General features: G+C 50.3%; 1 protein-coding gene across 1 annotated transcript in view; it reads right to left on the bottom strand.

The window, feature by feature from the left end:
• Positions 1–1,075: 1,075 nt before the first annotated feature.
• Positions 1,076–27,604, bottom strand: part of BEND3 (BEN domain containing 3) — a 33,776-nt gene continuing 7,247 nt past the window's right edge. Inside the window, exons 2-4 of the mRNA XM_045080250.1 lie at positions 19,974–20,021; positions 19,274–19,476; positions 1,076–7,203 (exon numbers count right to left, since the gene is read on the bottom strand). Coding sequence (XP_044936185.1) covers positions 4,951–7,203; positions 19,274–19,476; positions 19,974–20,010 — 2,493 coding nt within the window. The 5' untranslated portion in view covers positions 20,011–20,021 and the 3' untranslated portion in view covers positions 1,076–4,950. The remainder of the gene's footprint in view (positions 7,204–19,273; positions 19,477–19,973; positions 20,022–27,604) is intronic.

Below are 27,604 nucleotides of genomic sequence, written 5' to 3'. Positions count from 1 at the left end.
CACCCCTCAGGGCCACACCATACCTTTCTTAATAGAAACAATTCTGGAACTTACCTCGCGGGTTTTTTTTTTTTTTTTTTTTTTAAGATTTCATTTATTTATCTGACAGAGAGAAAGAGAGAAATCACAAGTAGGCAGAGAGGCAGGCAGAGAGAGAGGGAAGCAGGTTTCCCACTGAGCAGAGAGCCCGATGCAGGTCTCGATCCCAGTACCCTGAGCTCATGACCTGAGCCCACAGCAGAGGCCCAACCCACTGAGCCACCCAGGCGCCCCCACCACCATAGAATTTTTGAGACCATCATTAAGGCTGGGCTCTCAGCAGTGTGGCCGGCAGATTTATGTACTTGGTGAATGTGAGGGGCCGTCACAGCGCATAGGGAAGGAGTGTTGATCACGCCTTTCTCACCACTGGCCGCAGGGGATGGTGGGGGACAGTTACGTTTGTTTAGAAGCTTCCCCAAAAAGGCCATTGCCTGTCACCATTCCAGTGATCGTGATAATTAACTTCGTGTGTGGTTCTTATCTCCGAGAACTAGATTTTATAAGAAAGCTCACAGATACTGAAATTCTGTGACTTCTCTTTTGGGCAGAAAACAAACATACCCCACAGCCAGAATGCAAAGAATTTAGTCTTCCTTCAAGTCTTGCTTAAACTTGTTACTCCAGCCCCCGACTGGCCCTAACCTGCTGATGAGGCTCACACACACACACACACACACACGTCAGGATTCACAGCAGAGCAGAATCCCTGGGAAAAGTAGCCCAATCACCAGTCACAAGTTTCTATCTTTGTGACCCTCGGCCACGAAGGTATTTTTACTATGCATATGAAATAATTTATAATTAGCCGAAGAGGAGAGGTAAGAAAAAACCGCTTGTTATCAGTTAATAATATGTTACCTTTGAGGCACTAAATCCCATTTACTCCAAAGTGAGAGAAAAAAAAGGCGGGGGGGGGGGTTGAAAGTGGGGGTGCAGGCTTGGTCCTTGGTCTGGTCGCAGGGCTGGGCTGGCACCTGACCAGTAAAGGTATGAAAAGGTCACATGCGCCTCTCACTGTGTGGCCAGGAAGTGGTTCGCGTAGAAAAGGATTAGGATTTATTTGGCAATTTCTGTCATTCAGTTGCAGCCAACTGAAATCCTGTGAACTGTGTCATGGTCACCCTTGGGCGTAGAAGCTTGAGAGGCTGAGACACCCCCGACCCCCCTCACCACCCCTACCCCCGTTCCCATCCTCCCCTGGAAGGGGCTGGGGAGGCCTCACAGAAATTAGGAAAGACTAGACCAACACAGGCTCTGAGCGACCTGGGCCCTAAGAAAACAAGATGTTACAAAGACCGTATTTTTTCTATTTTTATAACATTTTATATAACTCATAAAACAGTGCTTGTATAAAAATTCACACAAAGTTTGCTAGAGAGCATACAATTTCCAAAAATGTCCTGGGTTTTTGTTACATTCAGTTTTCTAAGGACGCACTCAAATCAATGGTAAAATGCAGACATTATGCGGTATTTCATTATCTTTGGTAAAACTATTCTCGTTATTTTGTCTCCTCACAGTATTAACTCTGATATCCACTTTGTGCAGGGTCTGCTTTCACTAGGATGTCAGAAAAACATTAAGGCTGGATCTACACGAGGCAAGTATTTCCAAATGGTATGAACGGCCCTGGGCCCCCACCTCCACTCCGCACTCTTACCCACACAGCCAGGCAGGGTGCGAGATCTCATGAGGGGTCTCGAGACCCCACTGCAACTGGACAAGAAGCCAACATTGCAGGGTGCAGGGGTGGGGTGGGGTGGAAACCGAGGCCATCTCTGTAGGAACCCAAGTGGCCGTGCTGTGGTGTGGGCAGGCCAGTGACTCTTACCATTTAAACAGCGAATTCTTTCACCACTAAGTAGATCCCATAGGTTGGTGGATGATTGCTGCAGATGTGGTAACCCCTCCAACCCAAACATAAAAAGAAAGGAAGATCTGGGGCCAACACCGAAGGGAGAGGGGCACACTATCGCCCATGACACTAGACACGACTTTATTCCCTGTCAAATGTTTGTGGTCATGTAGACACAGCCCAAGTGGACTGAAGCAGGATTAGAACACTTAGTACATTCATGACTACCTTCATACATTCTTTTAAACTTACTAACAGAGAGAACGAGGGACACTACCAGCTACCGTGACTTGCTAATTTTCCTTAACATCAGAATGTGTCTGTGCTAATTCTTTAGTCCTCCAGATACACGGGGGGAAAAAACAAAAACAAGTAAAAAAAAAAAAAAATGAAGAATTTGGAATGGGAAGGGGAAGGGATTTACCAACACATTTTACGGAAAATATTAAATTTTGAAAAAGTAAGTATTTTGTACTTCTATTGCTTCATGTAAAAAACTGCCCTGGGGCCCGCCGGTATGGCCAGAGAACTGAGGAGGCCATACAGACAGACGCAGGACCTGCAGGTGCTTCCTGATGAGACAGTCCGGAGGGACAGGAAACAACTCCCAGAGTGTGTCCACCTCTCTTCACTAAAAGGGACTCTAAGATTTGGGGGTGCGGTGGTGGGGGGCGGGGCGAGGGGGGGGAGGCCCTACGCAGGAAAGGTATTAAGGAAACCACCAAAACGCAGTTTCCAAAAACTGAACATGCTCTAGGTTGTGAAGAAACACATCTCATCCCTAGAACGTGTTGGTTTTTCTAACATGGGGAGACAGGACTTATTATTAATAAAATGATTGTGCTTCTGAAGTTGTAGGGTCGTAGTCCACCCTCTAGAAAGCAGGGCAATTTTCACATGGCTTGGAATCCTCTCGGACACATCCTAGAGACCAGGACAAATCCCACGGCACTCTCCAACCCACAGGGCCAGCGGGCGAGAGCGCCACTGCCATCTTTGGGTAGGCCGTGCGCAGGGGCACGCACATGCGTGTGTGTGTTGGAGAGACTAAGGCATAGAGAAAGGCCCAAGTGAGGGGGAAAAAGTGAGTTTCCTGGCTGCTCTAGTCCCTTCTTTCCAGGCACAAAGAGGCTGAGCTCATTGCTCATGTAGGTCCCCTTCATCCCACTTAAGTTTTTTAGATAGAAGAAATGTGTGTGCACATGTGCGTGGGTGTGGCTGTATGTGAGAGTCATTATGTCCCTGTGCATTTCTAAATTTCAATAATTTGGGTCTGCAGTTTCAACAGAAATAATCTGTAAATGGCATTTAAAAACAAATTTACTAAAATCAGACTGGCAACTTGACATTGCTCAAAATCCTGTCATTAAAAAAAAAAAAAAAGCCCTCTGGGTACAGGCAAAATTATGTCATATAGCCAACAGAACTAAAGTCCTTATCAGTTGTATAGAGAAAATTCACAGATTGTTTCTATTATTTCTGCATCTTAAGGTAGCAAACATTAAGCCACTAGATTATTAACTCTGCAACGTTCCACAAGGGTTTTGGGACCACCCTTTGTGATTAAGTTCATTTTCCAAGTTTCTGGTATAATGTATTTGATTTGGGTGACACTGTTTCCCTTTCCTCTTAGGGCTTTGGAACCCAAGGTCAGGTGGGTAAAAGAATATCGTTTTTCAGAACTTTACCTCTGGGGAATTTCCTGTTTGATGTCTCGGAGAATTTGCCCCTGGCGGTGTGACCTTCCCAACCAGTGAGGAAAGAAGATATGTCTTACTCTGAGGCCAGGGGACTGGCCAGAGACATAGGGTAGCAGAGCTTCTGGGGGTCTGAGGTGACAGCTGAGTGGACTCTGGGAGGGGACGGGGGAGCCCCATTTGAACGACCTGTGACCTTCCAATGCCAGGTATCCCCAAGAGGGCCCGAGGCCTGGGCTTGCCCTGAGGAACAAGGATGCGCTACTGACAGGAGGGGCTTGCACTGAGGTGTGGGGGGAAGCCACCAGACAGCTCCCAAAACCCGGGTGTTGCACAAAAACACACACGGAAAGTAAACAGCTTTGGTGAGCCCAGAGGGGGCCCATCCTTAAATCAAACAATAAGCCAAATAGTCACACACACTCTTTTCCAAGGAAATGTGTCTGCCCCTCCAAAGAGCATCCTTGTGGAGAGAGGGAAGGGGGCAGTGGAAGGACACAGCTCAAACTGACACTGCGTACGTGTTTCCACGTCTACCTACATTCATATCATCATCATCATCCAGTGTTCTCATCTACAGAGAGCGGGCACAGCATTCTACCAACACGGCCACTGGGAACAGGCCAGGTCGCGAGGGCAGGCCCCCTCCTCAGCACCACAGCGGAAGGTAGGGTGCAACCACCGAGGCAAAGGAGGTCACACTTCTCCATCCCCTCGACTGCCATCCGAGGGGCATCTTGATTCTTCCAAAGTCATATGTAAAAGACAAGGTCAGTAAAATTGGTCTCTATGCCACCTGAAGCTATTATTAGCCATCATGCAGGAACGTGGCATTTCTAAAAATTTCATAAATCTGAAACCATCTTTAAAAAAAGTCCCAGCAACCGAAGGCATCTTACAGTACTTTGTTTCAAATATTTAAAAGATAGTTTTTTTTTTTAAGTAAAATGGCCCCCAAAGAGCCCAATGATTTTTTTTTTCTTAAAAAGGGTTTCTCTTTAATTAAAAAAATGGATAAAAATGGAAGATGTAAAATGTGGGAAGTGGAACAAGAGAGTCGCTGACTATGCATTTGGAGTTGCAGAGGGTGGGGCGGTGGATGGAGAGACACGGCCAAGGAGAGAAGGGCCGGCTCCCGAGGCCTCTCCGCTCCCCCGGATTCTGGCCGCACCCTGGGGACACGGGACTCAAAGTCGCGAGGAGGAGACACGAACGTGAAGCTTCTGTCCCTCCTGCGGCTGCGTGGTGTCCACGTGTGCAAACCGAGCGAGCCCCTCCCCGCCGCGTAAGGTGCGCGTCTGCCGACGCCCCTGGTGCGCTCGGAGAGCACGCACAGTCCCTGGGGGCGCCCAGCCGTCACTTCTCCACCTTCTTGGCCTTCTTCAGGATGTCGCATTTCTTCCTGTTGGGGCGGCGGCACCGCTCGTCGATGCTCGGGATGCACTCGTAGTGCCACACCTCCTCCATCTTCTCCACCGGGTACACGGCCTCCACGTAGTGGCGGATGAGCCGCAGCCGCGTGGGGTCCAGCTGCTTCTTGTTGCAGGCGCCGGAGTGATTGTACTGCAGCCGGAGGTTCTCGGCCGTGAAGAGTTCCGGGAAGAGCCTGACCAGGAGCCGCGCGGCGAAGTTGCCCACCGACAGGCTCTGCTGCACGATCTCGCGCACCTCCTTGTCGGACAGCAGGTACGGCGGAGGCACCGGGAAGTCGGGCGAGGGGACCACCAGCTCGTCCAGGGGGATCTTGCAGAAGTCCTTGCTGCTCCTTTCGGGGGGCAGCGGGGGCCCCTCGAACTCCTCTCGGAACCGCTCGGGGTTGACGGCGTAGCTCGTCAGGTCCCTGCACTCGGGGCCCGGCACGTGCACCTTGCGCTGCTGCTGGTAGGAGCGCCGCTGCTCCGTGTCGCGGCGTCGGCAGCGCTCGTCCAGCTTGCCCACGAACTCCAGCGTCCAGACGCGGTCGTTCTTGGCGCGCGGGTAGAGCAGCTGCACGTAGTGGCGGATGAGCTTGATGCGGGACGGGTCCAGCTGCTTCTTGCCCAGGGAGCCGCTGCAGTTGTACTGCTTGCGCAGGTTCTCGTGCGTGAAGAGCTCGGGGAAGAGGTGCACCAGCAGGCGCGAGGCGAAGTTGCCGATGGACAGACTGCTCTCGTAGATGCTGCGCAGCTGCTCCTTGCTGAGCAGGCACTCCGTGCCCGGCACCTCGAAGTCGGGCTGCGGGATCTCCAGCTTGTCGAAGTCGATGGGCACCAGCCAGATCTTCTTGGACCGCCGGCCGGGCCGCTCACCCTCGAAGCTGTCTTCCACCTTGACCACGGAGATGTCGTCAGGCAGGCTGGAGGAGTCATAGCAGTCGTCGCGCGCCGGCTCACCCTCACTGCCCCCGTCCAGCGCCAGGCCCTCGAGCTCGTCATTGAGGCGCTGGGCGCACTGCTGCAGCCAGGCCTCCTCCTCCTGCACGTCAGGGAAGTAGATCTCCGTGTAGTTGCGGATGATCCGCAGCCGCTGCGGGTCCAGCTCCTGCTTGCCGCCGTCCCCGTAGCAGCTGTACTGCTCACCCAGCTTCCGGTGGTCGAAGAGCTCGGGGAAGAGCCGGTGCAGGAGGAAGACGGCGAACTCGCCAGGGGAGGAGGCTTCGTCCAGGAACTCGGTGAGGTCCTGCGTGTCCACCACGTGGTCTGAGGCGATGGTGCTGCTCCGGTCCAGGGACAGGGCCTCCTCCTGGTCCTTGTTGTCCAGGAAGTGGCTGGCATCTACCTGCTCCGCCTCGAAGAAGCTGGCCACCTGGCCGCTGGGCTGGCTGTCCTCCATCTCCCGCTGCGCCCAGAAGCGGCTAAAGAAGTCGTTTAGCTGCGGCAGACACTCGGCCTGCCACACAGCCGTGTCCCTCACCGACGGGTAGTAGACCTCCACATAGTCGCGGATAAGCTGCAGGTGCAGCGACTCCAGCTTGCGCTTGGCTGCAAAGCCGCATGCGCTGCAGCCGCGGGAGAAGTCCACATCGCTGAAGAGCTCGGGGAAGAGCTGCACCAGCAGGCGGCAGGCCAGGTCGCCACCCGACAGGCTCTGGTCCACGATCTGCTTGAGCTCCGCCGCCGTGAGCTGGTACTCGGGGGGCGGCTGGAACTTGGCCACCAGCTCAGTGGGGCTCACCTGTTTCTTAATACGGCTCACCTCCAGGGAGAGCAGGTCCACCTTGCTGTGCAGCTGAGACATGTTGGAAGAGAGTGTGTTAAGCATATAGAACATCTTCTGGATCAGAAAGTAGATGTTGGGGTCCCCGTCGGCAGTGGCTGCCGCCCCGGTGCTGCCGCAGTCCCGCTTCTGCGGCTCATTCAGGAGCCGCAGGGGTGAGGGGCTGTTGCTGGAGTTGGCCTTGTCAAAGAGCTCATACGTGCCCAGCAGGTCGCCAGCGGGAGGGTTCTTCTTCTCCATGATCTTGTGTGAGATGCCGTACAGGGGCTTCTTGTAGGACGGGGTGCTCATGTCACCGCAGGGCTCCTCCTCGCCAGGCCATGTGGAGCCCAGGTTCTTGCCCCTGCCGGCCTGCTCCCCATTGCCCTGGCAGGGCGAGCTGTTCTCACGGTTCCGCATGCCTGCGAGGAGGGCCTGGAAAACAGACAGTGTGTTAGGCTCTGATTTACTACACGATGCGTGGGTCCAAGGCACACAGGGGTGCCGAGGACCCCCACCTCGGACGTGCGTGAGGAACCACTTCCCTCACCCTGTCTCACCCTGCAGGGCCAGGAAGGCACAGCTGACACAGCCCTACATGCCCGCACAGAGCAGCTCCCTCCTCCTAGTCCCTGATGGAGGCTCTGGCTCAGGCCCTGAGGTGAGACATGGGGAGCACAGAACGGGGGTCTGCGGCAACTCTACCACTGCCCAGTGTGACCTCTTATCTCAGACTGCGAAAGGGGTGGCCCAGAAGGTCCCAGATCAGATCCCATGCAGCTGTGGGCTGCACAGGGTGACGGGGTCTGCAGGTTTCTGAGTTGCCATCTCCTGCTGGCCCTGCAGCCTTTCTCAAAGAGCTGCAGGAGACAATTAAGCCCCAGTGTCTTAAGGCAGCCACTGCACGGAATGCATTCACGCCTCTCCCACCCACCTACAAAGCTACCTGCCCTGTACCCTCCGCCTTGCTCCACAAAGGACGGTGAGAGAATTAAGCTCTACACACTCATTTCAGGGACTATCTCCTCAGCTCACCCAAGGACTGGCATGCACACTGTGCAAGTCCACTCTGCTGGACCCCTCCCCACCAGGGCAAGCTCGAGATCCCCTTTAAAGACCCCAAAGCTTGAGTCCCAGCTCCACCACCAGATAGCCACCAACCCCGGACAACTGAGAACCCAAAGTTCTCAGTGCTTTCACCAGTGGTTTCCCCTGTCGCCAGGCCCTGAACATTTTATGTATATAAGGACAAGAGATTTGTAACCCAGGCTCAAAGGGAACCCAATAGAAAAAAAAATCATCTGTTCAGCAGATGATGCTGGAACAACTAGATATACACACACAAAACCACACAACCCCAATGCCCATCCTCTGTGTGCCATGTAAAGAAATGAACTCAAAATGCATTGTGGGGGCACCTGAGTGGCTCAGTCATTGGGTGTCTGCCTTCCGCTCAGGTCATGGTCTCAGGGTCCTGGGATTGAGCCCCGAATTGGGCTCTCTGCTCTGCAGGGAACCTGCTTCCCCTCTCTCTCTAGCTGCCTCTCTGCCTACTTGTGATCTTTTTCTCTGTGTCAAATCAATAAATAAAATGTGTTTTTAAAAGGAAAAAAAAATGCATTGTGGATGTAAATATAAAACCTGACTTAAATTTTAACACTTCTAGAAGAAAACTAAGAGAAATTCCTTATGACCTTGGCTTGGGCAAACATTTCTTAGTTATGACACCACAAGCATAATCCGTAAGAGAAAAAAATAGGGGCACCTGGGTGGATCAGTCGGTGGTTAGGCGTCCGCCTTCCACCCAGGTCACGATCCCAGGGTCCTCAGAGCGGGTCCTGCATCCAGGTCCCTGCTCCTACCCCTCCCTCTGCCTGCCGCTCCCCACCCGTGCTCTCTCCCTCTTGCTATCGATCTCTGTCAAAATAAATAAATAAGTATATAAAAAGGAGATGCTTATTAGTACCACTTATTAGGCCACTGGGGGATACCTCACCATCCCTACCAGAATGTGTACACGTGAAAAGACGATACCCAGTGCTGGAGATGCGAAGGCATCAAAACACACACACTGCTGGTGGGGCTATAGAATGGTGTAACCACTCTGGAAAACAGCTGGTAGTTTCTTAAAAAGTTACATATACACAGACTATATAATCCTGGTATTCCATGCTTAGATATTTATCTACCAAGCAAACTGAAAGCACATGATCCTACAAAGACTTACACACCAATGCTCACAGGAGTCCCAACTGTAAATGGCCCAAACTGGAAACAACCCAAAATGTTATCAGCAAGTATACAGACAAACTGTCCTATATGCATACAACGGAGTATTACTCAGCAACAGAACAGATACAGTACTCATGATGAGTCTAAAACAATTATGCCAGAAGAAGCCAAACAAAAGAGGCCCTACGATAGGATTCCACTCATAGAAATTTCTAGAAAATACAAACATCGATAGGGTGGGGACCTGGGGGTGGAGGAAGGAGGCAAAGGGGCACATGCAAACTTTATGGTAGTTGGTGATTCGTGTTATCTCGATCGTGGTGCTGCCCTCCTGATACACACAGATGTCAGAGCTTCTCAGATACTGTGCCATTCCTTTCATCTCAGACCCAACTTCGTAAGGCTGGTTTTTACAAATGTTAAACTTGACCCAAGCCCTCCCTGGAATTTATTTTTTGAGGGTTTAATTAAGCAGAAAAGCTAACTGGTGAGCGCCGGTGGGCCTCAGGGGAAGGAACACACAGGGCTGAAGCACAAAGTATTTGCTCTTATTGACAGGCGTGTGCCCCAGGCAACTGCAGAATCGGGAGGAACGACGCGCCTCCTTGGGATACTGGCACACCCGCGGAGAATCCGGTTGGAGGAAGGTGGCCAAGGCTAGTGCTTCTGAAACTCCAATCTATGTATGAATCACCTGGGATCTTGTTAGAATGCAGATTCTGGTCCCTGGGCCACATTTCTTTTCTTTTCTTTTAACTTAGTTTCTTTCATTCATTTCTTTGAGTAATCTCAACAACCAGTGTGCGCCTCGAACTCCCAACCCTGAGATCGAGAGCTGCATACTCTTCTGACTGAGCCAGCCTGGCACCCCCGGGGCCTGCCGTTCTAACAAGCTGCCAGGTGCTGTGGGTCCTCTCTGAGTGGCCAAGGCCTGGAAGACAGCAGCCGCTCTCAGTTTGCCTCATCTCAACCAGCCTCAGGCAGATTCAATGTCACCTGTAAGTCTTCAGATAATGAATGCCGGCACAAAACAGTATGTGACGAGTTTTTCTCATGTAGCCTAAAAAAGGGCAGGGAGAAGACAAACTCAGGAGGCCCTATTTATGGGGGCAGGTGAGTAACACATGGGTTCAGGCGAAAACAGAGCATGAGGCCACATTAACATACATGACTTTGATCTTTTTTAACCACCCACAGGTTATATTTCATTTTATATTCTAAATTAATGAATTACTTCCTGGACCCTCTCTTTTAAATAATGGAAAAATCTGACTCACATAGAGGGAGGTTAATTTTTCTCCTGCCTCTCTGTTGATAAGAACCATGCGTAAGAAGAGCTACTTTACTCCATAAGTACCTGAGGGTACTTTTTAACGATCCCACAGAGCTGGCCAATACTTTCCTCAGGGTTTGTTTGTATAAGCTGATGACTGTTGAGAGGCGGCCCCTGGCCCTCCTCCCCTGCTCCTCCTCCTGGGCACTCGCTTCTCAAGGACGGAGGACCAGGGGCCCGCTGACCTGGGGGGAGCCTAGCGCAGATGGCCTGCCACCAGACCCTCCCCCTCCTGGGGTCTCCTCACCCGGCCGTGTCTCCATCACACTGCAGGATTGCTCCCATGATGTGACCGGGTCATTCCTGAGTCTAGCCCCACCCAGGACCTTGCACAGTGCCTGGGACACAGACCTGCTCAATGAACGTGTCCGCCAGACTCCTGGATGGCTAAAGCAGGGCACGGCGTTTGGCCATTCTCAAACCTATGCTTGAGAAAGAGGAGCTGCTCAGACAGGACACCAACTTTATGAATAACGTGTCTGTTGAGAGGTATAAAAGCGTGGGTAAGATCTTAGCTCACTCAGCCTGTCTTCTGTGACCTTGGCCAAATCAAATGGTTTTTCATGCTTCGGCTTCTAGAAACTCAGGGATAAATAATGGTAGGTCTCACAGGGTAGTTATGAAGACTTAATGAGATAATGTGCAGAAAGCACTGAGCCCTGTCTGAATCATAGTAAGTGCTTAATAAATATTCACTGTTAGAATATAATTATTATTACTATTCCCAAGCCAGTGCAGAGGTAATACAGGGGGGCCTTTTATTAAACTAGCTGTAAAGATGACTCTCAGCCAGTAAACAAATGGAGGACCTCCCTGCACTGCCTCAGGGTAAGTCACTCCCAGAAGGCACTTCGAGGTCAGTTTTGCCCTCGTGGCTGGGGGCAGGGGAGGGGTATGGGCCAACCCCGCTGAAGGTGTGGTTTTAAGCTCTTTACAGTTCTTTTGTTCTGCTACCAGACAGAAAGCAGAGGATTATGAAGGGAGGGAGGCTCACACACTAACGCACACACACACACCCCTCAGAAACTTGAGAAAGGAGGGGATGGAGATGAAAATCTTTATCCCAACACGGTATGGAACTATGGATCGTGACCTATTAGTAAATGATGAAGATGATTTGGTGGGTCATAACCAGCATAAGAAGAAAGAAAGAAGGGAAGGCAGAAGAAGGAAAAGAGGCAGGGAGAAGGGAATAGCAGGGTGCACTGCATATAGCAAGTAAGCTTGGGAAAGTTCTGTTTCTCTGTGCTTGCATACAAATCCATATACGTGAGCTGTAGTTCTAGCTGTTATAAGTTATTATAACTACCGCTGTAGGTCACTGCTGAAAAGCACTGCCGTAGGGGGCACCTGTATGGCTCAGTCGGTTAAGCTTCTGCCTTTACCTCAGGTCATGGGCCCCAGGTCCTAGAATCAAACCCTGCATCAAGCTCCCTGCTCAGCGGGGTGCCTGTTTCCCCCCTCCCTCTGCCCCCCAACTCATGCTTGCTCTAATAGATAAGTAAAATCTTAAAAGCACTGCCCTGGGGCACCTGGGTGGCTCAGTGGGTTAAAGCCTCTGCCTTCGGCTCAGGTCATGACCCAGAGTCCTGGGATGGAGCCCCCACATCTGGCTCTCTGCTTGGCGAGGAGCCTGCTTCCCTTCCTCTCTCTCTGCCTACCTGTGATCTCCGTCTGTCAAATAAATAAATAAAAATCTTAAAAAAAAAAAACCTGTCATGCTTTAAACAAAAAACACTGCCCTAATAAATTCCAAGTGTCTTACTTGCTAATTCCTGTAGGCTGTAAATTAAATTTTAGCAACTATTCACCATTAAGTTCAATTACACCGAAATAATTTTGCATGTCCTGTGGATCATGAGATTGCCATGATGTTCTGTATTTTCATTCCTCAAATATAGAGGAATTTGAGTTTCTAATGGCAGTCATTAAAAAAATGATAAATACATTGGGAGTTATTTTAGAATAAGGGTTTTTGCCTTACAAGTGATCCCACTAATACATCATAAAATAAGATTCTGTGCAGAGGTCACTAGAAACTCACATGCAATGCAGCAAAAGTACCACGTTCTAGAGAGCACGATGCCCTCCTTAACACCCGGTATGGAGTGTAAGTCCAGAGAACGTTTTCTGGTTCAATTGTCTCAACACCAGTAACGAAGAGAAGTCACTGCGCTCCCCCACATTCCTCCGGCAGGCGGAAGGCCAGGGTATATCAGAACTGGAAATCCCCTCTATAACTCTCACTGTTCAGGATCATTAATAAAAATATTTCAGTTTCTACTAAGCATATTAGAAACACTGCCATCAAATAGAAACGGTTTTGGCTAACTTGCTGGAAGAAAAAATTAAGTTAGAGTCCCAGCAGAGGGCAACATTCCTCACTCCCAGAGACCTTAGATACACCATGCAACACAAAACACAACACGAGCCCCAAAGAGAAGGTTCTCAGATAGCCCCACACTGGTGTCCTGTCAACTCCGTGTTCCAATTAATTCCACAAACGCTGCCAAGGCGACAACGGGCTGGCTACGTTTGCTGCTGCTGATAAAAATCTCTGCTCAGCTGTCTAGGAGTATCAAGAAATCTTTAAATCTGTGCTACTTGGCACGGGGTTGTCTGGCTGACGCCGTTCCCAGTTCTCTAAGGCTCATCTTCCAGCCATATGGGAACTCTGCCGCAGGGCTCCAGCTCGCCAGTGCCAGCCTCTGTCCTGGACTCGGTCGGGGCATTTCAGATCCCCGCTAGCACCCTCAGACTCAAGAGGGAATGCCCCACCTCTCGCTGGGGGACAGGAACACAAAGAGGCTGATGTTGGGCTGATGTGAGGATAAGGCGACCATGGAGGGCAGATTCCACAGGTCCGTGCCCAGCTGCGTCTCGGGGACGGGGTCGCCATAGAGACGCTTCAAGCATTAAACATCTTCTCAGGGGCTTCAAATCCAAGCAGTCCCAGGAGGCAGGTTGGCCAATGACGAGTGGCTAACCGGGGCCCAGAAGAGTCAGCAGACTAGAGCACCCACGGAGCAGACCGCCTTCCAGAGGGAGAGAGGGTGGAGAATGCGTGCGGCCTCCAGGCCAGACCCTAGGAGTCGCTCCCTGGGGGCTCCCACATCAGTGATCAAGCCAGAGGCGGCGCTTACCTTCTTCATTCTCAACAGAATGTTTCTCTCCATCATCGCCAGCATCCCATGACCTGCTACGGTTAGCAACAAGGTCTGGAAGAGCTCTCCGCCGCCACACAGACCCAGGGAGCGAACAGGACGGGATGCCTGACATCTGGGAGGCTCTGGGGACCCAGGGAAGGAGCTAGACCATCCCCCCGACCTCATGGTTTCTACCCCTTGGGTCATCCTTACGCTGTTCCCGGATGTAGAAACTGCTGTGGGGCCCGAAGGAAGAAGCTGGGAGACAGAGCAATTACCCTGGAGAAGACACAAACTGTCCGGGCAGGACATCTTTAAAGACTTCTCCCCACATCTTACACCCCCGCAGCCCTCAGGGCCCCCGGCACGGTGGGTAACTGCACAGCCTCACACCGAGCAGGCTCGGGAGCACTACCTTCCCTGAGCCTCGTTACGGTGGGAATGGCACAGCACCTATCCGCCGCGGCTGTGACATAGATTACTGTGACTCTCCAGCTGGTACCACAGCCATGGCCACTGAGGAGGTGTTCAGAGTGTTTGCACCACATGAGGGAGAGGACATTTCTATTCTCCAGTTGGAAAAACAAAACACAGTGACACTTTAGAATTAAAAACAAACAAAGAAGCGAAAAGCCCCAGGAGAACAAGGCTAACTCCTGCCTGGCACACGGATCTTGAAAGTCGCCCCCAATTCCGCAAATAAAAAGATGATTACCAATAAAAATGCTGGCTACTGTATTTGGCTATGAAGCCCTTTCCAGGGGAGGTGCCAAGTAAGTCTTTATACAGCCTTTTGTTAGGTTTTCTGAGGGAGGTTCTGTGTGTCTTCTAAGTACTGTACTCAGTGTCACCATGAACACGTCGTCAGCACTGACGGGAGCTGGAAGCTGACGTACCTTGGCCATCAGGCCAACCACGCAAATCCCACCCCCACCCTTCATCCTCCTCCCCGGTCCTCGGGCTTCGGGGAGAAGAGGCAAGGCGGTCTAGGCTCCGGCTTGCATGGTTTTCAGAATCAAGGACACTCAGCCCGGGGTGTCCTAAAGGGTGTTGGATGGTCTCCCTCGGCAATGCCATGCCCTTTCCGTTCTGATGCACGCAGAGGGAGGCAGGAGAATGCTGACCTCGAAGGGTGGGAAATGGAGATGGAGATGGAGAACGGCCAGGCGGTTCTGAGGGCTGATGCGGGGCAGGCCCTGGGCGGGGCTCCCTCGCACACAAGAAACTGACGAGAGGAGCAGAATTCGCTCTCATCACCACGGAGGAACTTGAGAGTCTGGGAGGCCACGGAATTGGCCCAGGGCCCCGTGGTGAACTCTCCGCATCGGACTCCCAGGTTAACGATTTCCTGTTCCTCCGGGCTGGATCAGAGACGGTGGGGCTCGCCTCCCCAGGAGCTGGGAGTGAGGGATCCAGTCCCTCCTGATACTCTGCACCAGGAACAAGGCTGCCCCCTGGCATCCTGGTGCTTTAACTTCTATGCGGAAGGGACTCATCTGTCTGGTGGGAGCTGTTAACTCTCTTGTCACTGGTTTGTCATTTGGACTGAATAAGGAATGGTGCCCTTTGTCAAGTCGACACCCCGTCACTGCTCATGAACTTCCTTTCCACTTTTTTGGATGATCTCTTGTTTCGGCCTCCTGGCTCCTCTTGTCTCACTCTGGTAAAAAAAAAAAGCTGCATATGTGGTCGTCCCCTCCAGTCCCCCACCCCCACTCTCACCCCTGCTGCCTTATCTGTTAAGAAGGATCAGAAAAAATTCAGGGGGAGGGGCGCCTGGGTGGCTCAGTGGGTTAAAGCCTCTGCCTTCCGCTCAGGTCATGATCCCAGGGTCTTGGGATGGAGCCCCTCTCTGCTCGGCGGGGCGCCTGCTTCCCTCTATAAATAAAGGGCTACTCACTATGTTGAAAAATCAACATGGGGCACCTGGGTGGCTCAGTCGTTAAAAGTCTGCCTCTGGCTCATGGGATCGAGCCCCACATGGGGCTCCCTGCTCAGCGGGAAGCCCGCTCCTCCCTCTCCCACTCCCCCTGCTTGTGTTCCCTCTCTCGCTGTGTCTCTGTCAAATAAATAAAAATCTTAAAAAAATATATCAACATATACTATAATTTCATAAAACTGATGGATTGTTCTAAAATCCCAAGGGTACTGAGGCTATTGATTTACTGACACATCAACTTCCACAGACTTTTAAAAGGAAATATTGCCTTGAATTCACTCAACACCGTTCTCCAAGGAGCTCCAGAATTTCAAAAGGTTCATACTTCTATTCTTTTTATGGAACAGAAAGCGGTCCATGGCTATCATCCTCACTTTCCATATAGTAAGAATAAACAAAACTAGTAGAATACCCAAAACAAAATCCAGGATTTAACCTGTCTTTTCCAATCTAAAATCTAACAGGTTAGAACTGCCTGCTGTCTCCAACCTCCTGAAAAGTAAATGTATCTGCCCAGTAAGAATATGTAAATTGGACAAGTGATATTAGAAATATTCAAACACATTTGGTTCCCTTTTCTCCAAACGTGTCGGAATTCCAGGACGATGCCTGAGGTCCCAGCTGAAGCTTCCCACCTCACCTAACTGGGAGGCAGCCGCAACCTTCCTGTGCTGCTGGGGGAGATCCCTGCACCGTGACCCTCAGTGGAGTTCCAGCCCAATGCCAGGTTTTTTCCTGCCTTGCTACACATACTGAAGGATTCAACCAAAATACAAATCGTTAAGAACCTTCTCTGCCCCCAAGAATGCGAAGATACCCCCTTCTCTGCGAGGCCATTCCAAGAAGATCGTGCATAATGGAAGGAAAAAGTGACCCCCTTTGCGTAAGGAGACAACGGGACCACCCCAGGCTGTCCACAAAGGTCACAAGCCAGGCAACCGTGACCAGAGTTCTCTCCTGGTGTGCTTCTTGTTCCTGACTGTGGGAACAAACAGCCACCACAGTGTGAAAGCCTTGGGTGAAAAAGCCGCTTCACACTGTGCGATTGCTGCTCCTACCATCAGGGCGAAGTCTGTTCTTACGGCCCCCGCGTCCAGGGTAGCCCGTGGGACTTGCTTTGGCCAAAGGGACAGCAGCTAAAGAGGTGACGCAAGCAGAGGTGTGAAAGGTGTCTGTGCTCCTGAACTTGGCCTCCCTTGCTCTGAGAACCCTTCTGTGTTACATGAACAAGCCTGGACCAGCCTCCCAGGGGTGAGAACGTGCAGAAAGGGAAGCTGCAGGGGGCACAGCCAGCTTAGCCGAGGCCCCAGACGCAGGAGGGAGGCCATTCCAGATCACCTCGCCCTGGCCACGTCAGGCCAAACCTGGAACTACCAGCTGTCCCCCAGAACCACCAACAAATACAAAGGTGGCCATTTTAAGCTGCTAGGGTTTGGGGTAGTTTGTCCCACGGCGAAGGTGAACCAATACACTCAACTCTGCGTTCCATTTCTGGAACTCTGGCTTTGCTTGCGCACTTGAAGGAGTCCACAGAACCCGTCTGAGGCAGAAATGTAATGTGACACAAAGAAGAAAACGTTTTCGGGAGCTCCTTTAGGAACTCAGCAGTGCTTCTTCTGAAGCTTCTTGACACTTGTAGGATGACCTCGAGGCATCTAACCCACAGAAACACTCAGAGGGCACTGGGTTTACGTATACGGCTGGTCCCTGCGGCTGTACTTGGGATAACATGGGAGTGGAAAACATCTAACTAGCGATCATTAGGGGAAAGGATAATAACTTACGGTGTACAATGAAACATAAGAAAAAAGTGGTTCCATGTTTTTCAAATAAGCTCTTTGACGAACCATCTTAGAGCCCGAATCTCACTCAGCAGTGAGGAATCTGAGATTTCCTCTGGAATCATTACTCAGGGCACTAGAGCCTGCTAGCCACACGTGAAACCTTCCCCCGAGTCACAAGGCATCCAGCAGGCAGCCGGTGCAGGCAGCCAGAGCAGCCAGAGCCAAGCACGAGAGATCCATAATTAACCCTTTATTTAAAATGCTCATACATGGGGCGCCTGGGTGGCTCAGTGGGTTAAAGCCTCTGCCTTCTGCTCAGGTCATGATCTCAGGGTCCTTGGATAGAGCCCCACATAGGGCTCTCTGCTCAGCAGGGAGCCTGCTTCCTCCTCTCTCTCTCTGCCTGCCTCTCTGCCTAATTGTGATCTCTGTCTGTCAAATAAATAAATAAAATCTTTAAAAAAAAATAAATAAAATAAAATGCTCATACATGGGGTGCCTGGGTGGCTCAGTGGGTTAAGCTTCTGACTTTGACTCGGGTTGTGATCCAGGGGTCCTGGGATCGAGCCCCACATGGGGCTCTCTGCTCAGCAGGGAGCCTGCTTCCCTTCCTCTCTTTCTGCCTGCCTCTCTGCCTACTTGTGATCTCTGTCAAATAAATAAATAAAATCTTAAAAAAAAAAATGCTCATACAGGGGCGCCTGGGTGGCTCAGTCCATTGTCTGCCTTCGGCTCAGGTCATGAACCCATGGTCCTGGGATCAAGCCCCACGTTGGGCACCCTGCTCAGCAGGGAGTCTGCTTCTCTTTCTCCCTCTGCAGGGTGAGGGGGAGAGCAGTGCTCTCCCATTCTCTCTCTCTCTCAAAAAGGAAAAAAAAAAGTGCTCATATAGTTAAAACAAATTTCAACTTTTTTTCCTAGGTGGACATTATTGATTTTTAAAAAAATGTATTGCTGAGTGGCACCTCGGTGGCTCAGTGGGTTAAGCCTCTGCCTTCAGCTCAGGTCATGATCTCAGGATCCTGGGATCAAGCCCCGCATCAGGCTCTCTGCTCAGCAGGGAGCCTGCTTCCCCCTCTCTCTGCCTGCCTCTCGGCCTACTTGTGATCTCTCTCTTTGTCAAATAAATAAATAAAATCTTAAAAAAAAAAAAAAGTTTAAGGTGTCTGCCAGCCCATGGGGAGGCTTGGAGGTGGAACATCCCATGCCAGACCCCTGATGTCCTAAAGCTGCCGCTCTCTCCTTGGTCTTAACTGTTATGAGTGCAGGTCTTGTCTCCCACCTGGACTGTAGGCTGCTAGAGGGGGCCACCATGTCCAGTTCCAGTGTCTCTCTCTCAGAATTTAGCCAAGTTCAGGGGCACCTGGGTGGTACAGTCAGTTAAGCATCCAACTCCTGGATTCAGCTCAGTTGTGCTCTCTGGGTCACGAGATCGAGCCCTGTGTCAGGCTCCATGCTCAGTGGGGAGTCTGCTTGGGATTCTTTCTCTCTCTCCTTCTCCCCCTCCTGCTTATGCTCTCTCTCTCAAATAAACAAATCTTAAAAAAAATAATAATAATACATTTAGTCCAGTTCAATCTAACCAGCAGGTGAAGAAAAAACAGAGCAAATTCATAAAATTCATAGTTTAGGGGATAACAGGTATGTTACAAAAGAACTCCCTTTGTAAAAAGATTCGCTGAATAAGTTCTCCTAATATAAAAGATGGGCTTGATTTAGGAAAAGACCTCCCACCCCCCAACTTTTCCAGGAATCCGTGTATAGTGTGTACTCCATAAAATGCGGGAGGCGATTCATAACAGCCCTTGCTATCGAGTGGAACAAAGCAAAGCGAAACTCAAAGCGGTTGGGTTGTGAAGGCTCCCCTAGCTGCGTCATGAATCCAGACATCTGCAAGAATTCTAGTTAGAGAGCACACCTTCCAGAAATCTAAGCCAGAGATGGGACAGCTGCAACGAAAGCTTTCTCATGCCCAAGGGTTCAGCAGTCGTCCGGATACCCACAGGTAGAGAGACAGAGCATCTAACGAGAGGGTCAGAGCCCAAGCAAACAGAAGGGGCTGGGCCCTCACCTCGGGAATCAGCCGCCGCCTCTTCACGCCGGGGACAGAGTCAGGCTGGCCATCGCCGCCCAGCTGCTTTCGCTTGCTGGAATCCTGGAGGGCAGTGAAGACGCAGTCCAGAGGGTGCTTCTCGGAAGACCTGGAGCTCACCGAGCAGTCCAGGGCAGCATCTTCGGCCTCTGTCTCCACTTTCACAGTGTTATTTTTTAGAACTGTGGCAGAGAAGAAACAGGGCTCAGCGGGAAAGACCATGGCCTGCTCGGAGGTTAGCAGGGTTCCCTGAGCCACAGGCTGGGGGCGGGCTGCCCTCGGACACTACCACTCGGATCATGAAGTCTAGGAACAATTACACTGCGCTTTCCAACCTAGTGATCTTTGTCTTACCGCGTTAGTGCTAAGACAATAAAACCACGTTCAGAGAATTTTTTGCTCAAAACTGGTTTTAAAGTCCTTTTTTGGGGGGGAAAGACAGGAGATAGAAAGAAATAAATACTATCTCTGAAATGATACTTTTAAAAAGTAACTCCGAAAAGATACATAAGACACCTCTAGCAGGTGTATGGGTGGAGGGGGATGGGAACCAGGGGCGGGAGAAGTTCCACTGATGTTTCATTGCGTAGCTTTTTATCTTTGAACCATGTAGTGTATTGGCCTAATAAAAAAATACTAAGTTAAAAATATTTTTTAAAAAGAAGCTTTTTTTTTTTACCTTCTTCTACATCTTCACTGAATTCAGTTGAGTTCATCTTCTATTCCACTAAATGAAAAGACAAAGACAAAGTCTTGATTTATTGCTTGACTTACTTCTTAATTTTCCATACCCATGAGAAATTCCCTCACCCTCCCCCCTCTGGCTCTGGGTCATGGAAGCTGAGCTGACACTGTTCCCTAACATCATGGAAAGCCGCATCCTCTGAGTTAGAAGCAGCCAGGCCTTCTGCATACCTTCTGGGAGCGCTTCTCCAGAACTCCACGTGGGCAGAATGGGTCCTAAAGCATCGACTGAGTCACTTTCACACCGAGGGGGAACATTATTTGAGAAAATCAAGTCTTACGAAAGACCCAAGTTCAGAGGATCTCCTTTTATTTTATTTTATTATTTTTTAAAGATTTTATTTATTTATTTGACAGAGAGAAATCACAAGTAGACGGAGAGGCAGGTAGAGAGAGAGGAAGGGAAGCAGGCTCCTTGTTGAGCAGAGAGCCCGATGCGGGACTCGATCCCAGGACCCCGAGATCATGACCTGAGCTGAATGCAGAGGCTTAACCCACTGAGCCACCCAGGCGCCCAGAGGATCTCCTTTTAGTCCCTGCTTTCTAAATTCCAGCCACAGACTGAAAAGGCGGACTAAGGATGTAGGGGGTGGCTCCTTGGGACACGAGCAGGTCACAGGACTGACTCCAGGTGCTCGTCCAAATGAAGACGTGCTGTAAGTGGAAGTACACCCTGGCTTTCAACGATGTAGCGGAGGGGAAACAAAAGTAAAATAGCTAATCACACTTATGTTGATTACATGCTGACACGATAATGTCAGATTCACTGGGCTAAATAAAACTTTATTAGAATTAGTTTCACCTTTTTTTTTTTTTTAAATGTAGCTACTAGAAAATCTGAAACTACTTAAGTGACTTGCATTCTATTTTTATTGGATGGTGCTGGTCTAGCCCTTCCTTCCAAAGCAGCAAGAAGATGCAGTGTGGGTTTTTAAAGCTCTGGAGCGCCACAGAATCTGGCCCAAACCCTTCTTTTTACTGATGAGGGAACAAGGCGGGGGGTGGGGGGTGGGGAGAGGAACAGGAGTAAGGGGCACTGTATGGGCTGCAAGGGGCAGGTGCGGGGCCCCTGACTCCCACTGCCTGCGCCAAGATGGAACAGACACCATGATTAGAAGTAGCATTAAATCTCTGAGATTCCCCCCAAGCGACATAACAGCATTCATAAACAGAATAAGGTGTACATGAGGCAGTAACGCTGGAAAAGAAGACACTGACGGCCTGTACTACTGACACTGAGTTGTGCTTCCCGCAACTGATTAAGCCGACTGCAAATACTGAGTTCCCATTCTGATTAACCCTTTGAGGAGAGCAGGACTAAGAAGTATCTTTTCAGAAATTTCTAGAAGAACAATGCTATCTACAAAGCCCAGTAAACTACTTACCAAATAGCCATAGAATGGTGTGTGATTCTCGGTTTTAGTTGGCGGGGAGGCAAGAAAGATGGAGTGAATCTAGGTAAACTATGTACACAGTTAACAGCCTCAAAATTCACTAATAATAGCAACATGCGTATGGTGCTTATGATGTGATGTGCTATCCTCAGAATGTCACAATAACTTTATGACAGGCACAATTCTTTCCAACTCTGTATTACTAATTTTCAGAGAAATGAATAAAAAATTCAAGATTTATCTGAAACTGCAATTACACTGAAAATAATTCCTATTTACCGAAGTATCTGTTATCTGAAAAACGTAACACACAAGATGGTGTTGAGGGAAGATGATTAAGTCCAATTCAAGAGTCAAGAGTACCAACGGTGAATTTTAGCAAATACAATTTCCATTGAATTGCAAAGGGGAAAAACCCCACTTTTGACGTCATCCCCGGAGGGGCTGGGAGTAGTTAGGGCGGGTGGAGCACAGGCAGGTAGGCAACAACAGTCTGCACGCCGCGAGGCAGCCCACACCGGGGAGAAGTTCAAGCCCAGGCAGGGGAGCTTCATACAGAAATGCACTGCGGGCCTTGCCTGATGCCAACGGCCCTGGGAGACCCCGCCCCACGGTCACGGGAATCCAGAGCAGAGGTGAGAAGCAGAACAGATGGGCAGGACTGAGTGAGTCTTAGAGAGGGCGCAGCGTGAGACACAGATAACTGGGGAGACGCGGTGGGAAAGGGAGGAGGAGGTGGGTGGCTCACTGGGGGAGAGAAAGGGTCAAGGTGGAAGAAAAACCACAAAGACTCAAAGACGCTAAGCAGAGGACATTAAAAGGACAAGCAAATCCTGGAAGAAAACAGGTGTTGGTGAAAAAAACACAGCAGACAGAACCACAGCGCCCAGCAAGGCCAGCAGATATCTACATGTTATCTGCCCAGCTGTTCCCGGAGAGCAGCAGGGGAGGCAAGCGCCGGCGCAGGCTGGGGCTGGGGCTGGGGCAGACCAGTGGGGCTGCAGCCCAGTGCTGGGCGTACACTTGGCCGGGATGGGGACTCAGGAGGCAGGAAGGGTGTTTTCTACATCACACCGTGTGACACTAGCGCAGGCATACAAGCACCTGGTGAGGAAAATGGTGAAGAGCACACACCTGGCCTCCCGCGACTGAGGTGGGGGGTGGGGGGCAGAAAGCCAGAAGGGGGGCTGGGAAGGCTCCCAGTGGCCCCCGTCCTGGGCACTCAAGACACCCCGAGGGCATCTGCTCTGGAACCAGTGTCACCTTAGACCAGTGACAGATGCTAGATTAGCACGGAAGTGACCCAGACCCCAGCACAGTAGGCCCCTTCCCCCCGCCAGCCAGCCAAGCCGCCCCGCTCCATGGGAAGCTGGGGAATTTCGCGTTGGCAAAGCCAGAAGAACCCACAACTGCATCTGACTGTGTGATGGGGACAGGAGTGAGGGTCCTCAGCCAACACCGCAGCCCACCCACAGCAAGCCGGATGCACGGCCACGTCACCAACACTTCCATCTTGTCCCGAGCTCTCTGAATCCCAATTTTACCAATAAAGAAACCAAGGGCATTATTCCTTAAATCTGGACAATTCTTATTTGTCAACTCTACCCCAATGAAGAGAGAAAAAACTATATTTATAGTATTTTGATTATGGAAACACAATATTTGCATATGGAAGGGGGGGTTGGAAGGGAACACAGGGCAGGTAACTTGACCCAGGGTCACCAAGCTGCTCGGTGGCAGAACTAGCATTCAAAACTAGCCTCTGTCTCTCTTCAGTCAGCCCCCTGGGGCGGAAATCACAGAATCCTCATTCGTCCAGTAAGGTGGTTCTGGTGAACACGGGGGCCAGTTTCCAACCTTGCATCCGGCTGTCCAACGGCAGCTAGAACACCCATATCTCCCTCCGTCTGCACGGAGCTACCTGGAAAATCTGTCTATTCCGTGCTTAGACACAGACTCCACTCCACAGGGCAGAAGAGATGTCCAGGGGGACTCCCAGCCTCCCCGTACTGACACAGTGACCGCACAGTGGGAGAAAGGACAGGGACATCACATTGCCACCTCCACACATGGCTCCCTCCACTTCCTGGTCATCTGCCCGGATGAAGGTCACAAGCCTGCCCGTCGGGGGTGGACACCGTGCGCCCAGAGGCCGAGCATGCCGCAGGAACTGTAGGTTATAGTTACCAACCACCACGGCTCCCGCCCGCTGGGGCTTGCTCTCACCCGTCTCGCAAGCTGTGAAACCACCAAAGTATGCACCCGCGTGTTCCTGAGAATCAGCTTTCTCCCCCAAGGGGTGGCTGTTCCATGTCCCCCAGAAACCCCAGGCCAAGCCCAAAGGAATGCTTAAACAAATGAAGGGAACAAAGGTCACTGAGACCCATGTAGCCTGCTGCTGCCTCTAACGAAAATATCGAAAATATCGCAGGCTCTACAATGCCCATGAGCTCTTGGAGGGGACTCTCAAACAGGACCAATCTCCAGGGGTTAATTTAGTAACTGAAAATGTTCAGTTATTATTATTATTATTCTATTTTTTTAACCAAACAGCCTAGGAAGCCTCAGGGTAAATGACTGTCATGGGTACGGAAAGGTTTGAATGTTGCAGAGCTCATAAGAGTATATAGGATTTTATTAAAATGCCTAATAGTCTCGATCCTTCTGCACGGAGCGAGACAGACAATGTTCAATTTTCCATGCAGGGCACACAGGCGGGGGAAGATTAGAATGTCATCAGAAAAGCCTTCCGTTTACAAAAGGCACAAAAGGGAGGGTAATCCCAAACGTTCAGAAATAACAAGATGCTTTAGCCACTCAAATATCAAATTACAAAGGCTAAGTTGCTTAAATTGGCTACATAAATGCAGTCACTGGCAGGGCTCCCTCCGTGCCTCCCGCTGAAATGCGCCTAAATCTGATGCCTGAATATCAGCAAGCTCCTGCCTCTGGCGGGAAGAAAGTCCAGGAGGAGGAATGACAGGGGAGGCAGACGGTGAGAATCACTCATGGGGGCTGAGAAAGAATCAGTTCTCAGAGATGCCACAAAGAAATGGAAACGTTGAAAAGATTTACAAATTACAGGTCAATGTCTATTTTTGGCGTTCATTTTAAGAAGGGAAGATGCTTAGGGTCTTTTTTTTCCTTTTTTGACTAGAAAATGCACGCACAAGAAAGAAAACTCATGAAGTATAAAAAGGAGATTTGGGGGCACCTGGGTGGCTCAGTGGGTTAAAGCCTCTGCCTTCGGCTCAGGTCATGATCTCAGGGTCCTGGGATGGAGCACTGCATCGGGCTCTCTGTTCAGCAGGGAGCCTGCTTCCTCCTCTCTCTCTGCCTGCCTCTCTGCCTACTTGTGATCTCGCTCTGTCAAATAAATAAATAAAATCTTTTAAATAAATAAATCAATAAATAAATAAATGAGGAGATTTGGTTTAAAAGTCCACTGTCGGGCACCTGGGTGGCTCAGTGGGTTGTGCGTCTGCCTTTGGCTCAGGTCAGTGATCTCCAGGTCCTGGGACTGAGTCCTGCTCGGCGGGGAGTCGCCCCCCCACCCCCCCACCCCGCTCTTCTCCAACTCGTTCTCTCAGTCTCTCTCTCTCAAATAAATAAATAAAATCTTAAAAAAAAAAAAAACACCCACTGTACTGCCCCCGCCCCGCCCCGCCCCGCCCCGCCCCGCCCCGCCCCCAGTCACTCTGTGAGAGGCAGTTTTCTCGTGCATCTTTGCACAGATGTTCGGGGTCAGCGGCTCTCAGAGCATGAACCGTGTCCAGCGGTTGCCAGCGCTGGCTCGTCCCCGTGTGCACAGCCTGTACGTCCCTCCCCAGCTCCGGGCGGACTCATACCCTGGAAATGGACACTTTTACAAACAGCTTTTTTTGTCTCTTTTTGGGGAACCACTTTACAAGTATATTCAAGGCCTTCCAAGGGTTCTATGAGATGAAAAGTGTTTTTATAACACTGAGGTATTATTGCCCCTTTTCTCTCATAGGCAGGTAGGAGAGCTTTCCAGACGCTCCATGAAGTGTTATTTTGTGAAAGACTGACTACAGAGGCAACCAGGAAAATTCAGCGGCCTTCTCTTGAGCCGGATATTAAAGAGAGATGCAAGAAGTAAACGACATAGGGGCGCCTGGCTGGCTCCGTTGGCAGAGCCTGCAACTCTTGATCTCAGGGTGGGGAGTTCAAGCCCTACATTGGGTATAGAAATTACTTTAAAAAAAAAAAAAAAACTTAAAATAAAAAAGAATGTAAACAATACCAATCTTTTCACTAACATTTTTTTGGGGGGTGGGGGAATAATTACCTTTCATTAAAATACTACTGATACTACCTTGTAGTGGACTTATTATGGTTGTTTTAAAATAAATTTAAAAATATTTAGGGGCGCCTGGGTGGCTCAGTGGGTTAAAGCCTCTGCCTTCGGCTCAGGTCATGATCCTAGGGTCCTGGGATGGAGCCCCACATCCGACTCTCTGCTCGGCAGGGAGCCTACTTCCTCCTCTCTCTCTGCCTGCTTCTCTGCCTACCTGTGATCTCGCTCTGTCAAATAAATAAATAAAATCTTTTAAAAAAAAATTCAAACACCTTTCCATTTTAATTTCTTTTTTAAAAAAATTTTTAAAAGATTTTTATTGATTCATTTATTTAGAGACAGAGCATGCAAGCAGGGAGGAGACGCAGAGAGAGAGAATCCCAAGCAGCCTCTGAGGTAAGCATGGAGTCTGGCGTTGGGCTCAAATGCGCAACCTGGAGATGATGACCAGAGCTGGTTGTCCCTGACACTCAACAAACCAAGTGAGCCACCCAGGCACCCCTCTGTTTTAATTTCTAACACAGTAAATACTGACAGATATAACCATATAAACTAAGACTCTCTGGGGTCTTAATAATTTTTAAGCATATAGAGATGCTGAAACTGGAAGGTTTAAGATCCTGTTCCTTGTTTTTTTCACTTAATAGATCATAGAAATTTCTCTATCATTTCTTTTTTTTAGTTTAAGTTTCCCCCAGAAACAGACTGGGAGACAAGGCTCCGGAATAGTTTCTCTGGGAGGAGACAGTCAAGGTCACGGTAACAGGCTTCCTTCCGTGGGGGGAAGGCGTTCCCTGTCTGCGGGCCGTGCTGAGGGCACCAGCGGAGGAGTCCAACAGGCTGGCCCGACTGCCCCGCTGTTCCCTTGGGACTCCTCACCTCACTGTCCGTGCTCTGCGCCCTTGGCGGACAATCAACAGAAACAATAGCTTATGCTGTGTAGAAACTAACTGCCCCAGCAATCCTATGAGGTAGAGACTCTTGTTAGTCTCATTTTACACATTAGGAAACTGAGGCACAGTTTTGGAAACAAAAGGGGCCTCAGAGGTGATCTCCTTTTATAGGTACAGGACCCAAGGCTCAGAAAGGCTGGGAACGTGCTGAGGCTTCCCTGCCCAGTGCTGGAGTGACCACACTCCCCCACCGCGCACAGGAGCTGCTGGTGCCAGTGGGGGGACCGTCCTCTGTGCAGGGGGTGACTGACCAGACAGCTGACTTACAAGGACTGATCACAACCAACAGCAGCAGAGATGCAGGGCCCGGAGGATGAAGATGAGACTCTGGGAACCTCTGTCGGAGGGGAAGATGGGTAAACAGCATGAGATAAAAGTAACAGGAAGGAAAGAGCACTCAGAACCCCAAGGTTAGGAGACATTACATTAGGGTTTCTATAACAACCATAACTCAAATCCAGTAAATACAGGCTGCCTGCCACAGCTGTGCAGAAGACCACCAACGCTTACAATTTTGTGACCTGGATATAAATAATTTCAAGCACTGGTATGTACTTATCAGACTTTTTTCTTTGGAGGGAAGAAATAACACTATTCTAGGGGGAAAGAAATCTACTTTGAAAATAACTTTGTCGGGATTCCTGGGTGGCTCAGTGGGTTAAGCCTTTGACTTCGGCTCAGGTCATGATCTCAGGGTCCTGGCATTGAGCCCTGCATCGCGCTCCCTGATCAGCAGGGAGCCTGCTTCCTGCGCGGTTGCGCACGCGCGCATCCCGCCCCCCACACACACACCCCTGCTTGCCTCTCTGCCCTCTTGTCTGTCAAACAAATAAATAAAATCTTAAAAAAAATAATAATAACTTTGTCAGTGCTTAGATGCGCAAATCTTGATCTTCCTCAT

This window comes from Mustela putorius, unplaced genomic scaffold (genome assembly GCF_011764305.1).
Source record: "Mustela putorius furo isolate JIRA1106 unplaced genomic scaffold, ASM1176430v1.1 tig00000450_pilon_pilon_pilon, whole genome shotgun sequence".
In the NCBI taxonomy this organism is placed as follows: domain Eukaryota; kingdom Metazoa; phylum Chordata; class Mammalia; order Carnivora; family Mustelidae; genus Mustela; species Mustela putorius.
This window is presented reverse-complemented; position numbering and strand designations above follow the sequence as displayed.